We start from the raw sequence: 16,944 nt of genomic DNA, 5'->3' as shown, positions 1-16,944 counted from the left end.
TGTTCAAGTAAAAATAAGTGCTGAAATAAATAAAACACATTAAACATATAAGGTACTTGTGTTCTTTATGAACCACAAAGTGATGAGTGCTATAAGTATTAAAGCATTAAGATGTATAGGTTCAGATTTAGAGAAGGGGAAACACATATCAGAGGAAACCGTTTTCAACACCACACCTGCACCACCAACCGGCGAGTCCGCCGTTTCTGCCGGTTCATTCTACTCAACCAAAGTTAATACTCTTTCACCTGTTTTCTTCAAACAGACAAATGCAACCATACAGCTTCTGAATTCAGTTTTCCCTCTTTTACCAAACTAAGGCTAGCTTAATTGCCTCGTTAGCTCGTTAAATCGTAAAACACACTTCATTCAGACTCAATAGAGACCAAATACAACTCACCAAAACCGTGTTGGTCAGTCTTGCTAGTTGTTTAGGTAGTTATCCCACTGTTCCAACAGTCAGCAACTCTGATTTGGTCAAAATAAATCCTTAATTCATCGGGTCATATGTGAAAAACGCTGCTTTCCGTCCTCCCTCTCAGAGACGCCACGGACCGGTGTTTACCGACTGTTTTTTCAAATCTTGTTCTGTCAAACTCTCGCGGTCAGCTCAGCTGCCTGTTTGCACAACACTGACCTCTGGTGGCAAACGATGCACACAGCATGCAAAACATCTTCATTAAAGCCTCTCCAGCATGAAGTAACCTTTTGAAACCTGAGCAAATTGGGAATGGGTGATCATGTAGAGGAGGAAAACTAGGATATATTAGATTAAAAAAAGGAAAAAAGAACCTCACATTTTATAGATAAATCATCATTTTAATCTGAACATGAATTGATACATGTGCATGTTTACGCTCCAAAGACAGTAAAGGAAATATATCGTCAGCATGGAGGACGGACTCCTGCTGCTTTGATTGCAATATCTAAATGTATTTTAAATATCAATTAATAATATTAATGTTTAAATACAGGCTTATTTTCATTTAATTTAATTTAATTTTATTTTATTTTATTTTATTTTATTTTATTTTATTTTATTTTATTTTATTTTATTTTAATTTAATTTAATTTAATTTAATTTAATTTAATTTAATTTATTTTATTTTTATTTATTTTATTTTATTTTATTTTATCTTATTTTATGATAGTGATAACATGTCACATGTCAACATGTTCTGTCCCTGCCAGGATATACATTTTAAGTAAAAAAAATCCAGGAATATCATGTTTGGGTCAGACTGTATTTTCACTTGGCTTTTTTTTTTAAGGCTGGAATCAACATATTTACATAGTGTTCAGCACCCTCTGCTGGCAATGAAAAATAGCTATGCCTTTTCAATATACTCATAGTTCAAATAAATTATGGCTATTTTATACGTCATAATTTAACCCAAAAACAATTTTTGTCTCTTGGGACAGGGAATGTTTAAGGGGAGATAGTGTAAAGTTTATCTAGTCACATATCTGTGATAAACATTGTTAGTATGAATTGTTATGATTATGCATCCTCCATAGTTAGTTCAAGACTCTTATGTCTATTTCAAGTAAATACCTACCTATATATGGTGAAGTCTTAGTGCCTGCAAGTTATGTTTGACCATAGATACCTGAGCTGGTCCAGCGCCAGTAAATTTAGCAAACCAAATATTTGCCTCATTCCTCAAAAGAAGTCTAATACCTGACATGTTAGTTATAGATACCTACCATCTACGTCACAGCATTGTATAAATACTACTGCGTTTCTATGTGATTGATGTCAGCCAGCTTTCTATGTTCTGTGTCAGTTAGTCTGCATTTAGTCTTGTCTCTCTCTGGGCTGACCCGAGCGCTCGTCTTTGTTCTACTTGTCCTCATTTGTAGTCTTCATTTTAGTTCATCTTTGTACTCATCTTTATTTATGTACTTGTTTATTGTACCCATGGTCCTTGTAATTGTAATTATAATTGTATACTCATACTTTTACTCATATTAAACATGTGCTGATTGAAGCTTTAACAGGTGTCACCATCCTTCAGAAGTCATCACAGAAAACTCATACTATCAAACATTGTGTTTTCTTTAGATGCCTATTCAAAGGTTTTGAGTGTATATAGACAATTATGATGGAAATATATGATGGACATATCCATACACTATTATATTATATCTCATAAGTTGTTGTTAATTGTTTTTTTGCCCACTCAAGAATTGCTTCATTGGCAGAAATCCCTCCTAAATATCACATTAAAATACAAAGAGCTTGAGGAACACCACAGAAAAATGCATGCCATGATATGGTATCAAAAACTTCACATTTGGAGATTCCTGTAAGAATATTTTTTTTTTGTACTGATATTTATCCAGATATCGATCTGGATCTTTATCTATCTATCTATCTGAGTTTTGAACTCAGCCTGTTGCAGCCTCTGAAAGACAGTAACGTCTGCAGAGGACTCAGGCTAAATGGAATAGGATTTTTTTTTTTTAATATGAGTTTATGACTTCTCTCTGGTCCTCTTCAGTGGTAGGATCCTGGGCATGTATCTATGTATTAAGAAATGGAAATTGGAATTTCACTCAGTGGCTCTTTGTTTTACACGTAAATTAGAATTATTTTCACTGGTCTGTAGTTCTCCTCTATGCTTGACACACAGGAGACGTTTCAGTTGGTCTCAGTCTGCAGCCTCAGTGCTTGATGCAGTTAATTCCTACACAGAAGACCTTTAAATTAAAAATCCAAGGGAAAAAAGTGACTATTTTTCTATAAATTCATCTGTTCATCTGGATTATGATAACAAGCGGGTGATCTGAAATACCTTACACCCTATTTTTTGTCAATAATATAAGAACAGTGATATTGATTGTTATTATTCCTGCCTCTCTGAAAAAGGGGTCAACCTGGAAAGCCTGTTGAGCATTTATTGACTCCCTTGCTGCTCTGCTGTTTACCATTGACAAGTTTTCTCTCTGCTGCCTGTAACTTGGCTGTGCAGTGGGTGTCCCACACATTCTGTCACATGAAACCAACCCACACAGCTCCTGGCCCCCACATACACTGTTAGAAACAAGATAACACAAAGGATGGAGGACAGAGAAATGACAGTTTCTGCTCACCATTTTTGTAACTCGTGATCAAATTTAGAGAGAAAACGCCAGAAAAGTCCTTCAGTTTTATCATTAATTTCCTTGCGCATTGATCTTTATATTCAGTTATTGTTGTGACATATGAGATATGTGGCCTTATGCAGTACACTCCTCTTAAATCTCTCTTATTTTTCTGGTAAGAAAAAATATAAGTCAACTCCAGACACACTAAATGTTCTGAATGTTCTTTTCTCTTACCCAGGTGTGCTCAATGCTGAATCCCACTTTATCACAAGTCACTGATATAAGCATGGGTAACACCCCCTAAACACTATATAAGGGCAAGTTTTGTGTTGTGTGCAAACACAAATAAAAAGATGATTGAAATTTAAATTGAAATCACATTTTTAAAAAAAGAAATATAAAACAGCAAGTCCTCATATGTACAATTTATATGAGAAGCTCAAACCAGGAAATATTTCCTGCATGAAAAATAACTTACACAATTAAGAAAATAGTTGCCCATTCATTTTCAAATTAATTGTTTAATTGTTTCAGCTGCACTTGTATACTTTTATATGGTTTATGCACAAAAATCTTAATTTGTGATGTAGATATCTAATAAAAGAAGTGGGGTTAGAAGTGCAATATTTCTCTCTGGAGTTTAGTGAAGTAGCGGTAGAAAGTGACATGAGATTGAAACACTTAAGTCATGTAAAAGTTCATCAGATTTGTACAAAAGTACAAAACTTGAGTAAATGTACTTAGTTACATTTCAACACTGGTCAGCAGAGTGATGCACAATAACTAAAATCATAGTAATTGGGATCAATGCACCGAATGTCACAGTATTTTTTTGGCCGGGAAGTGTAATGATCCTGTCATTCTAATTACTCTAAAACATCCATTTTAATGTGATTACATGATATTCATGCATTTTTAAAATGTTTCTCAAACATATTTTGCTTGCACTGGGCAACAATTTGTGGTCTGTGAAAACGAGATGTTTTTTTCTTTTGGCCAGAGTGCTCTGGACCACTCGTAAAAATTTCTCTTACCTAAGAGAAGAGCAAAAATGAGAAAACATTAGTGAATCCCAAAAATTAATGGGTACTATCAAAATAAGAACATATTAGGGATTTGATATGAGCAAAAATAAAAGAAAATTGGTTCATATATCGTTTCTTGCATGAGGCCCACTGAATCAAGCGCCAATCACTCCAGAAAATGAACCACATCAGTAATCATCTCTGCAGGACAGCCTGCACTTTTGGAAATAGGTTTCCGTGAGCTTAGAAAAAGATAGACAGAGAAAAACACTGAAAAGAGAGAAAAGGAGAGAGAGATAGGGAGGCCAAAGCTCGTGTTGCCAAAGAAAAACTCTGCCTCGCAGCATCCAGGGCATTAATTAACTAGATGCTGCGATCGATTCCCCTTCAGCAGCGACCCTGCCCCTGGCCTTTCCTGCTTTACCGGAGCAGAGTGATCATTGACTGTTCAGGAGCCGACAGTCAACAGGGCACCCACAGTTACTCTGAACCAGCTATCGGATGTGCAGGGATTGATGCTTGACAGTTACAGGCCATGTTATTCATAATCTGTTGTAATCACTGTTGGGATGTGTTAAGACATGATGGTAGTTGGATTTGATCTTATTATGAACTTTGGCTGAAGAATTCATCCAAAATCACATAAACTGCAATTTCAAGCAAAAGTGGTGACAAAAACAAACCCCAAGTCGAATGCTATCAGTTGACGGGAAAGTGATGTTCATCACTTTGCAAAACTATGACATTAAACTGAGTTGTGTCTCAGTCAAGGATAGGCAACGTTGTAAAAAGTAGAGCGTGTGGTTGAGATAAAGTGTGACATAGATATCTGTGATGTCTGCCGAGAACGGCCTGGAGTCGTATGCTTTCAACATGAAGTCAGCTGTGCAGGATGAAAGGCACAGCTGAAATGAAAAATACATTTTTTTTTTTTGTTTTCACAAGCTGTCAGTTTAGTTTGTTTTGTTACAGGTGCCCGTACCTGTAAGTTTGTATATATATATTTCTTTTCTTTTTTTTCTTTGTCTTTTTTTTTGTACCAGTTTCACAGCATTTGTGGGTTACTTGACCCTGTGCGGGACTGCAGGACTGTTTTGGAGGCACCCTCAAGTGACCATTCGATGAACTGCATTTTTGGCACTTCCATAATGGCTTCATTTTTCCATCTCGGAGGCTGTCACTTGTGTTCTTCAGCATGACTAAAAAAGTTTTTTTAATTTTTTTTATTATTTAAAGTAGATCTGACATTTTTACTGGGGAAACAAAACAAATCTTTTTTTTTATTTTTTTTTATTTTGGTCATTGTAAAATCATTCTCCTATCTAACTTGCCTCAAGCAGTAGGAACCTTGTGGTCAGTCCTTCCACTGTTTCAACAATAACCAATTTTGGTTTGGTACAAAACAAACAAACAAAACAACAACCATCTAAATAGACTAAGTTAGATGTAAAAATACACTGGCTCTCCACTTTTCTCTTTTCTCTCTTCACTTTTCTCACCCATTCTTCAATGCAGACACATAAAAGTAGCAAAATACAGTGTCAAAAATCAAACCAATAGCAATATATTAATTCAATGACCCAACCCTAACAAGAAATAAAAGTCAGTTAAAATTTTAATAACTCCTGCTTTCCTACACAGGCATGCAAGTACAGACAGTCAAACACACATACAATATTCCAGCATGTTTAAGAGAGTGTCCTGTTTACCTCACACTGGTGTGCCTGCTGCAGACGAGTCAGACCACAACACCTCAGGGGATGCATGGTTTCCATGGAGACCAAGGGACAGAAACGGTGCAGCTCGCTCTGATAATTAGCACCATGATCTCTCACTAAGCAGAGAGCTGGAGCGATTCTAAGGTGTGATTTTTATTACTCTCATTATCTAGGTTCCACATTAGCAGTATTTGTGCACTTCTCAGATTATATTTCTGCATGTGTCTTTTTGGTGTATATTTTTGCTTTTCGGGGTGCAGGCACCAACCTTTTGAACTTGACCTTACACTACTGCACATCACATGGTTGGAAAGTGATGACGGCCCTGTGGAAACGAAAGGCATCAAGTCTCAGGTTTTACCAACGGCAAGATCAATGAGCTGGGGACATCATTAAAAAAGGGCGGTCCTACCATTCAGCGGGCACAAAGTAGACCATCCCTTATCAATACTTCCTTTGGGAGCTGTGGCTAAAGTGAATGTTGCTACCATTTATGTATCTCTCTCATCCCGCATACAATGGATCTTGTATTTCTGGATGGACTGAAGGGTGATTATTTTGACTGACACAAGATTTCCAAGATTTTTTCTCTTTTTATGCTTTTTTTTTGCCTCATATAACTTCCTTTTGAGAACATCTGATTCTGGAGCTGGTTTCCAAAGTTTGCACAACCAGAGCAATACAGCAGAGGTAGGCTATTGGTCTTTCAAAGACCCAGGCTCATCAGAACAGTGACCCAGGGTGAGCGACGGCGTTGAGGAGTTGGAAGCCCTGGATGAGCAGTGTGTCCACTCAGAGAGAGGAGGATAGGAGGAGGTACCGACTGTGGAGATGACAGACATTGAGGGACAGGACAACCAGGGACAAGGGACCCCTGGTAAGAAGCGTGGCGCTGAGCACCATGGACCAGAACGTCGTTGCAGCGTACAAAAAGGCTTCGGCACCCCAAAGCAGCACCAACATGAGCACCACAGCTCTTTGTCCAACATGGAAGGGGACTTTGAAGAGTTTGTTTTGGATTTTGATGACTATGACTTGCTCGAGTCCATCCACTCTCATCTGGAGTCGCCAGTTGAGCCCGTCCGTAAGTGAGAAGTTTACCTACATTCTCGCTGAGTAGCTCTGTATTTCTGTTCATTCAATGAAGAACTGGCACTGTGGTAAAAGTTATGTCAAACTTCTGATGATGGAAGTTCTGATGCAAAGGTAACACAGTCAGAAATTCACGTGGACGAGCATTTCATTCTATTTTTACATGGATAATCAATAGACAGGAGCTCACTTGTTTCCATTGATTATGTAACATGGCACTTGCTTAGTTAATGGCAATATGAGGCTCATTCATGCCCATACACAGAATACAGTTGTCCACGATATTGAGCAAATTGACACGGTGCTCGACTGCTGCCGTTTCCTGCTTTCTTATAGATCCAGTGGCACCCATTCGGCTTTGGGGTCAGCCACAGCTAGAGCGGAAAGACATTTAATTGACCAGCATGTGTGGTTCTGCTATTTTTATCTATATGTGGCACATTAGTCCTCGGATAAAGCGATTTTCCAGCTTGTACAATAGGAATTAGGGTGATCAGCCTGTGATACTAGCACATTTATATCTATCTACTTGATGTAGGGTTGTAGCTGAAAACTGCTAGCACCGACTGGGTATGCTGGGTTGGACTGACTAATGGCTTTGGAGCAGTCTTATCAGTTGCTCTTGATAACTGTTCCTGCCAAACACCATTACCATCAATTTAATCAGGGCACTAGAGGTGTGTCGCTTTGCCTTCAGCTTGCCAAAATCCATTTTGGGAAAAACAGTAGTTACATTTCAAATCTATTTTTATGGTCTAAAGGGATGGCACTTGGTTAGTCTTGACTGTAGAATTTAACAACTTTTGGAATGCTTAAATATAATATATATAATGAAAATGTGAAATGTGTCCAGTACTTTGGTTTATGAAGAAATAACCATAAAACTAATGGCATTCCCATCAGTTTCAGCTATACTTTGTGTTAAGTGCTGATATGCAAATGTTAGCATTCAAACACACTAAAAAGACGGTGACTATGGTAAACAAACCTTGCTGAACATCAGCATGTTAACACTGGTTCTTTAAACGTGTTCTTGCTCAGAACACTGCTTCGTGTAAGTAGGGCTTCATTGAGCAGCTAGCATGACAAACTCTCAGACATGTTCATTTAGTGCAAGCTCTTTGCAATTATGAAAAAGTGATGACCCAACTCCATTGATCCATTTAGCAGGCAGTTCTCATACACTGTGCCTTACGTATACCTATGAAAAGTAATGCACCAGAATTTGTATAATGAGCCAGTGGTTTGTTAATAACACACGTAATCAGAAAGGCTGCAATCATGTGACTAATGCACTGACGGGAGTAAAGAAGGAAGTACTGTAAAGAGTGAAAGTTGGTGTTAGGAGGTAGGTTTAAGTGGTGGAGGGTCAAACAAACACAGGACTTTCCCCCAGGTGACTGTTCTTTGTGTCTTGGGGGAAACCATATGAACTTAGTATGTCTTCACTGTGTTTCTTTTCCTAAACCTAAAATATGTAAGTTAATGTTAAGTACTGAACATGACGATGCACAGCCATGATTATTTTCCTGATCCTTACCTAATGTTACTTGCCAAAACCTAACCCATGTAACTTAACATTAAGTACATAACTTAATGTTAAGTGACAGCACTGTTTATGGGGTGCTAATTTGTTAGATGTCATATAAACCACTGTATGTCCATTTTCTTCAGATATTAAACTGTTAAGGGTATGTTGCTTTCTTCAACAGTTGGCCATACTAATAGCAGGTGAATTTCTGAAAAAACTTGAAAGTTCCTTCATTACTCTTCAATTTTTACCTGTTTGAGAGTACTCCTGCATATGTAACAAAAAGTAGCAGTAAGCCTTCAGCGTTTCTAGAGGAAGCTGCAGGAATTCTGCAAGTAATGTCACTTGAGTCAGCATTGGTTGAATCTGAAGAGCACAAGTTTTAAAATGAAAAAAAAATCTACTGGTATAGAGTTAGAAAGATGTGAGCTCACCAGACCTTTGCTCATCTCTGCTTAAGTATTTAACAGCTTCTGTGAGTATTAACTGAATCAATCCAAGAAATGTCATGCAGTCTAATAACTGATCAAAGGTTGTAGCAAAGCCTTGAATCTCAATAACTTCTTCACATGGAACAAAAAATTGGAGCTTTAACAGTTACAAAGCATATTGCCTGTATCTTAGTGGCATTTATACTACTTACATTATCACAGTATATGTTATGCACATATTTAGCAATTGTGCTTTCTATTTTGATATCTAACTCACCATCTCCTATAAAAACATTCCTTTCTTATTACTACCCTCTAAATTCTGGAATCATAATGTCTAAACTGTCTTTGTCATTTTTAAAAAGTCAGATCCTATCCAAAACTAGATTTAGGATAATTAAGTTATGAATATGCTGCAAATCAGAATTGTACAACTATTGGATTTCAATCAGACCATGACTACAAAGAAAATCAGATATTTGGACAACATAAAACTTAGCAGAGCCAATAAATTGCTGAATGATTTTCGATATTGAAAGGATTTGGTCATTGTTGGGATTTGTTTAATTTTTAAATGCACAAAAATCGGTATTATCAAAATGAGATGGTTGGTTACACAGGGATAGTTTATCTTGTTTTTCTCAGAGGGAATACCATCTAGGACACGTGTGTCTTATCATTGACCCAAGCAAACAATCAAGACCAGTCACAATGCTGCTCATGTTGCCCATTTTAAGTCCTATCACAGGAGAAAAGGGTTTGTCTTCTGGCTTACAATAAATAAATAAAAGAATATAAAAAATCATGGTTTATGGATGTCTCCAGGCTCTGCAGTCAAAAATATTAAAGACAAATTATATCTGAATTCTGGGTAGACTTTGCCTTTTAAAGGGTGTGATAGCTCCCAAAAGTCACTCCAATTTCCTTTTTCCACATGGTACTGTATATAGTGTATTTAATGCATTTATTTAGGTGTGGATTTTGCAGCAACTGTATGTTAGCCATGGAGATCTGGATTTGGAATTTTGCTTGATGCTAACTGTCGGCTGCTGAGCTAAATTTTTCAAAGTTCTTGATGACACAGGACACTCCCCAGAGAGTGAGTCGCATTGTTTGGTTATATCAATAAAAGTAAAGCCCACACCTGCTCACACCATAGACTGTAAATAAAGATGGATGATGCGCCCCCACTTACCCCTACTATGCTGAATTTAGGTTAAAATATCCCGGATACGAGCATTGCCATCTTGCAAGGGTGATGTCATTGGGAGCCCTGCATCTGCGCAGTAACGTTATCTGCGGTGGGGGAGTTCCCGCCCAAACACCCGTCCGACCAATCGTGAGCAGCTCCATTGAAAGTGTGTGCACAGATTGGCTGTCACAGCTGTCAATCATGGTGGAAAAGCCCCCTTTTGTATAATTTAATAACTCATTAAAACTGAACTTATCATGAAAACAAACACTTGAACAAACATCAGGGCGATGAGAACTACCTTCAGTGACGGAAACCATCTTTGGGAAAAATTTATTTGGCGTGTACTTTGAGTTTTTCAGTTTGGCCTATGTCCCATTCACTAACATGGAGGGGCGGGTCTTGGGACCTGTACTGCAGTCAGACACCAGGGGGTGATCCAAATTGAATAACCTCACTTTGGGGGAGCTGTCATGTCGTCTATCTTTATATACAGTCTATGGCTCACACTTACTGTAGATAGTAATGTTTTGGTATTTTAAGCAGAGGCTCTGTCGTGCCTTCTCAGCAATATTAAAGCAGCAGTAGGCTGTTTTTGTTTGTTTTTTTAAATTTGGTGTCAATGTTTAAAAATTCAATAACAACTTTTCATTATATTATAATTCAAGTGGTCTTAGAGAAAACTAGATGTCTGGACCTTCTTTTGGCTCTGTTTCAGGCTTAAAAAATGTAGCCCAAGACTGGAGACCTGAGCCAATTACAGGTTGTTTCAGACAAAGGGCGCTCCTGTTGGCTGTTCTACAAATGCAGAAGCCCATGCACGTCCCCTCACATGGTGAAAGCCTGATTTAGTGTCAGAGATATCGTGCAGAAAAAGTTGCTCGTCCTGGAGGCCTGATTGCTGTATGAAGCTTATGAATATACCCATACTCTCTTGGTGGGAAGGGCTTAAGACAGAGAGAGAGAGGAGCTACAGAAGGAAGGTGTTTCCTGAAATTGTGCCATTTTTGTTTGTTTGTTTGGCTGTTTGTTTTCATGCCTTTTCCGTAAAACTGCCTACCCCAGCTTTAAAGGTCTTACCCCAGATTCGACTCTAGCTCAAGATGCAGAAGAGAAACGAAATTAAGTCATTTCCACCCACAGTAATTTGCCCTGTCCGTGCCCTACCCTGTGGTGAGAAAACAAACATACAAATAACATACATACAAATCAGCTGGAGTGGTTCACACAAGGACAGCCTTTAAAGTTTTTCCCTCAGGAGTCTGTGCAAAATGAAATACAGCCCAACTTCATCCTGATTTCCATTTCTCTCTGTTTCCTTGAGGAAGGCATGACGCAGCAAAATGGAACACTTTTATGTACATACACACACACACACACACACACACACACACATTTTCTCCCTCACCTCCACTTTGGCTACCTCTGACTGCTCATGTATAAGATTAAAAAAGACAGTGTTTACTTAGTAGGAAATTATAGTTGGCCAGTCAGAGGTTGACAGAAGTTCCACACTGAATGCAAATGTCAGTTTGTAAACTGTCCTCGAGATCTTAACGGTGACCTTAACCCTTTGAAACCTGAGCAAATTGGCTTAATTTCTTTCAAAAACATGGAAAAAGACAATGAGTAAAGAAAAAATTGACCCCAAAATTATCAAGAAATATTTACAAGTAAAAAGCACATGAAAATTACCTGAAAATTAGTGAAAAAGAAAAAAAAGGGGGGGTTGGGTTAAGAAAAAAAGAAAAGAAAAATAATAATATATAATTATACATATAGTTTGTTCCGCTTGCTTTTTTCTTTTTCCTGTAAACATTTTTTTTCTGCAGAATTTACCCCTAGGTTTTTAAAAAAAAATTAAATAATTTTCTAAGTGGACAAATTTCTTGTTGTTTTTGGTTGCCTTTTCCCCTGTGTTTTGAAAGAATTCAAACTGATTTTCTCAGGTTTTTTAAAACTTATAAAAGGCATCAAAATGAAGCAGAAGAAAAGTGATCCAGGTTTCAAAGGGTTAAATACATCAACCTCCATGTCATAATTTAAGCATACATAACTTAATACGGTACCTACCCATAATCCCTAATTGCAGCCTGGAATGTGGAAAGTCAATCTAAACACTTTGGAAAATAGTTGACAGAAATGTAAATACACCTGATTTGTTGTTAAAACATGCACAGCTCCTGGTATTTTCCTTTTACCATCTCTACCTAAATGTCACCAAAACCCTACATTGTAGCATTTCTGTAAACACACAGTGAACCTCAAAATAATTAACTACTCACAATTTTGCCAAATTATAGTCCTCAACCTCAAAACATACAAGACATGATTTACCACTCTCTAAACACATTTTCACACAGGTGGTTATGTTTTATGTTTCATTTCCCAGTTCCTTTATCCAAATTAAGTGACCTCACAAGATTCCCTTTACATGGTGAGTGATAGCCAGGTCCTCGCTGTAATGAAAAGAACGCCGTATTATACTAAATTCAATCAAATGTGATTTGTGGGCGAAAGAAATTGAAAATGAAATTAGTCTTTTTGAACTGACAAATGCCTGGGGGCAAAACCACCTCCTCAGTAACAGTTTCCCATGGCGTACATTGATTCTCACTCACCCATGCAGCTTTTGCCTTCTGTTATTGGATGTTCTTCTGTCAGCTGGAAATTTAAACACAAATTAGATTTGGGATTTTCCAGCATGGAGCACATTTTCAGAGTTAGAGAGGATGTTGTATTTGTTCACAGTCCTAAAAAGAGCATTTCGGGCTGCTGCGAACAGAATGCACCTCGTTATGTTACTTTTTTTAATGAATCCTCATCCTCATCATGATTTAGCAAAGTCGATCATTTTTGCATTTTGACTTAAAATACTTGGCTGTTCAGGTCACAGATTTGAGGACAACCCCGGGGTGAGACGCCACCTTGTGAAGAAGTCATCACGATGTCAGGTGACCCGGACCAGCAACAGTTCCACACCGCTGAGCAGCCTGAAGAAGAAGAAGAGAGCAGCAGATAAGAAAACCCATGAGGTTTGCACTTAACACAACACTGTCTTTTAACTTTTTTAAACTACATTCACCTGCACAGTGAATGCTTCAATAAGAGTGAATATTTCCCTACTTGAGCATCATTAAACCATTTCCTGTGGTAATATCATTCTGAAAGTGGTATCAATTTATTGACCGCTTAGATGCAGAGGAAATATCCAAAACACAAAACTGACATCTAATCGTCTAATTAAGGCTGCATTCACACCACATCAGGCATTTTGGTGAAAAGGCCACTTCTCTTATTCATTTGAATGTGGTGCATCTGTGCTGTGATTGAGGGGCTGTGGGGAATGCCTGATAAAGAATGGAATTCCCTTTCTCGTGAACACAATATCTGTAAATAACTGAGGGAATTTCTTTAAATTTGGCACAATCATCCATTTGAGGGAACGTTTACAGGGCAATGGTTCGTGCATGAATCGTGAAACTTTTGTTGCAGTTTGGCCTTTTGTTCACATGAAAACAGCGTTGTGGGGGGCCTCAAAGTGCAGACTTTTGAAACCGGGTTCCAGAGTGTAACTTTTGAAACAAAACGTCAAAAGTTATGGCGGCGTGCATAGACGCAGTGACCCGGAGCTCTCCCTGTATTTTAAAGCTTTACAGGTATGAATGTGTATGTGGTCATGAGTATGGTGGAGATGTGCTCAGGCTTGTACGTGTTTGTACTGGTGTATGTATTTTATGTTTTCATATTTTATTTTATGCTGAAAACTGAACTGCTCCAATGAAATTTTATTGTACAACCTACAATGACAATGAAGGTCTATCTAAATATCTAAAAAACAAAAGCTAAAAGAGGCTCAACAACTTGAAACATTACATTCGGATGCTAAATCTTTTTTGTGTTTATCACTACAAGTGTCACCTCTCACATTAGAGAGTCAAAGGAAACTATTGATCAATACATAGTTGTTGAAAAGTATGACTTCATAAATTTTGCGAGGTCTTACTGTCAGAAGTCCAAGTCTCCAAGTCTTAGTTCAAACACGTTCCTCTTGGCTGAACTGATGAGACAAACTTGCTCCTTATGTTTCACGCAAAAATATCACCAAAAACACAAATCATATGAGTATTATTTTGATCTGAGAGCACTTTTCTAAAACTGAAATCCAAGTTGAAATGTGACTTCATGTCTCTCCAAACCATGTGGTTACCCTCTCAGTCCAAACCACTCTTAGCTGGATCCAAACCACTTAGCTGAGTCGCTCCCCGTAAACATGTGTGACGTCTGTGTCATTGGATTAGCTGCCTTTGAATTTATTTTCCTATCAGTATAATATCGTGTTTGGGTTTAAAGACTACCCAGTTAGGGACAGCCAGACTGTGGTTGTGCTGGTGTTGGTTCTGCACTCTAGAGGATCAAAGTGAGAGAGGGGGATCTTCACAGCTTTTCATGCTCACACTCATCTTCATCTTCAGTTGTTTGTGGAGCTGAACGAGCTGATTGTGAAGGACCATGAAATGCGGTGGAAGGAGCGGGCCCGCTGGATCAAGTTTGAGGAGGATGTGGAGGAGGAGACAGACCGTTGGGGCAAACCTCATGTGGCCTCGCTGTCTTTCCGCAGCTTGCTGGAGCTCCGCCGCACCATCACACACGGTAAACATGCACACAGCATGGCTCGTCCTCACAGTGTTCCAGTGTGTCATGTATAGCTGGAATAAAATCCACAAAAAAAAACATGAAAACGCAACTCTCATCCAGTGTGTTTCTGGCTTAACTTCTCAAATAACAATATGAAGATGCAGTATTTTCTCCCTGTTAACATTTAGAAGAGTGATGGATATGGATACGTTTTGATCAGCTAATTTGGCTCCTTATCTCTTTCTCTCCTAGGTGCCATCCTTCTGGACCTGGAGCAGAACTCTCTGCCTGGCATCGCCCATCTGGTGGTGGAGACGATGATCATCTCTGATCAGATCAGAGCTGAGGACAGACCCAGTGTTCTCCGGGCTCTGCTTCTCAAACACAGGTCAGTGACCAACATTCTACTTAAATATTTAAGACATCTAATTGAAAGTACCCTTCACAAAGAGAATATCTGTCTCAGTACAGAGTTGGTTGAATAAATCTTTTACAGCACTTTAGGCGTCTTATCAAATCGGCTCAACTGAGTCTGGCTATCTTTGACTTACACTCAGCTTCACCCAACCAAATATTTACAATTCTCTTTTTTTTTTAGAGCTTATAGTCTCGCCTCTGTGTCACATTGGTGGAAGTAAAAGCCAACCTCATTTTAACTCTCATTTGGCATTTTATCATCAGCTGTGACTGTTGTTTTGTGTAATCAAATCGAGCACAAACATTTATTTGGACCCAGCAATAAAGTGATCAGATTTGGGTGTTCACAGGTAAAGGTAAGGTTACCATGAACTAGTCTGTCTCAATCATGTGATATCTCAAAAACACCTTTTTGTAACGGGGTGTGGTAAGACCCAAATGCAACACAACAGAGCAGGTGAGTAGTTGGTAATGACCTTTATTTAATCTTTTGGTATCTTGAATGCTGCAAATGTGAGTGTAATCATGTTGCAGGTAAGTAGGGACAGTTCTGGGGTCGAGCAGAGTTGGTAGAGAGACAGAGATGTGCTCAAGTCCACAGGTGATAGTTCAGAGTTCAAGTGGGAAAATTGTGAACGTGGAGCAGACTGGCAAGTGAATGTATCAGGTAAGTTGCAGAGACATTTACAGCAGGGAGCTTGTGGAAAAAGCAGGGACTCCAGAGAGGGGCAGCATCCATCACATTTTCATGAATGCAATATCTCAAGAACACCTTGAGGGAAATTCTTTACATTTGGCACAAGCGTCCACTTCGACTCAAGTATGACCTGATCAGAATTTGGTATTTGAAAGTCAAAGGTCACTGTGACCTCACAAAACATGTCTTTTGGCCATTAACTCATGAATTCATATGGTAATTATGACAAAATATAATTAATTATTATAATTATAACACAAATATATAATTGGCAAATTATGAAATGATGACATTTGAAATCCAAAAGGTCAAAGGTCACCTTCACTGTGACATCATAATGTACACTTTAAGTGCACTCTGACTGGTTCGCAGAGGCATTGATTCTATTTTTATATATGTTTGATGTGAAAGCCTGACCTGCTTACAGTTTTGGTCTGTGATGTTAGTTACCATGGCAACAGATTTTTAATATATTTAATATCAAACCTTACCAATCCCATGTAATAACAAAGTTAGATGACTTGAGTCCTTTCTTTATCCGTGTATTAATAGACCTGTCAGAATATGATAGTGTGGATACAGCTTTGTTTACATTGTAGTGCGTTATAGGTATGGCTGCATGAAAAATCCTCGCCCTCTTCCTCCTCCCCATTAATCATTATCCTGCCATGGAGGCTGGTACAAAAAGTCAAACCCAGGGGAGCTAACAGGGAATTTCCAGATTTTGACATTTAACAACACTTGGCTCATCAGCTGGTGTACTTCCCCAGGGCTGACTAAGATGCAAATGTTAACACTGTGCGGTTGTTACACTGGGTCGTAAAACCTTCAGGTTTAAAGTTTGATCCTTAATTGCGCAAGCTATTTCGGCCCTTTGACCTCTGCCTTATGCCCACAACGAAAAATACAGCGATAAAGGCTTAGTAAAAACATATTAGCAAGTTCGAAACCAGCCTTTTTTTATATCATTTTTGTTACATAAATCCAGGTTCATTATGTGTCTAAAAAGTTTGGTTTGAGATGGGACAGACTCAAAGCCTTGGATTTCAGATGAAAGGAGACTGACTAAACATCAAGCTATTTGGGTGTCTTCATTCCAAACGTTTGCTGGTT

General features: G+C 38.3%; 1 protein-coding gene and 1 long non-coding RNA gene across 4 annotated transcripts in view; one reads left to right on the top strand and one right to left on the bottom strand.

The window, feature by feature from the left end:
• Nucleotides 1-529, bottom strand: part of LOC148188475 (uncharacterized) — a 36,969-nt gene extending 36,440 nt beyond the window's left edge. The window contains exon 1 of the long non-coding RNA XR_015777608.1: nucleotides 401-529. This is a non-coding gene — a long non-coding RNA (uncharacterized LOC148188475). The remainder of the gene's footprint in view (nucleotides 1-400) is intronic.
• Nucleotides 1-16,944, top strand: part of slc4a3 (solute carrier family 4 member 3) — a 78,002-nt gene that overhangs the window by 34,360 nt on the left and 26,698 nt on the right. For 2 of the 3 annotated variants that reach the window (XM_088082960.1, XM_088082961.1), the window contains exons 7-9: nucleotides 12,969-13,114; nucleotides 14,555-14,732; nucleotides 14,970-15,105. In XM_088082960.1, the coding sequence (XP_087939086.1) occupies nucleotides 12,969-13,114; nucleotides 14,555-14,732; nucleotides 14,970-15,105 (460 nt within the window). Of the gene's footprint in view, nucleotides 1-6,323; nucleotides 6,918-12,968; nucleotides 13,115-14,554; nucleotides 14,733-14,969; nucleotides 15,106-16,944 lie in introns of those variants that run through there. The other variant, XM_088082962.1, reaches the window with a different exon arrangement.

This window comes from Plectropomus leopardus, chromosome 10 (assembly GCF_026936395.1).
Source record: "Plectropomus leopardus strain MGB_pleo_1.0 chromosome 10, ASM2693639v1, whole genome shotgun sequence".
Lineage (NCBI taxonomy): Eukaryota > Metazoa > Chordata > Actinopteri > Perciformes > Serranidae > Plectropomus > Plectropomus leopardus.
The sequence above is the reverse complement of the archived record's forward strand: the minus strand, read 5'-3'. Positions and strand labels throughout refer to the sequence as shown.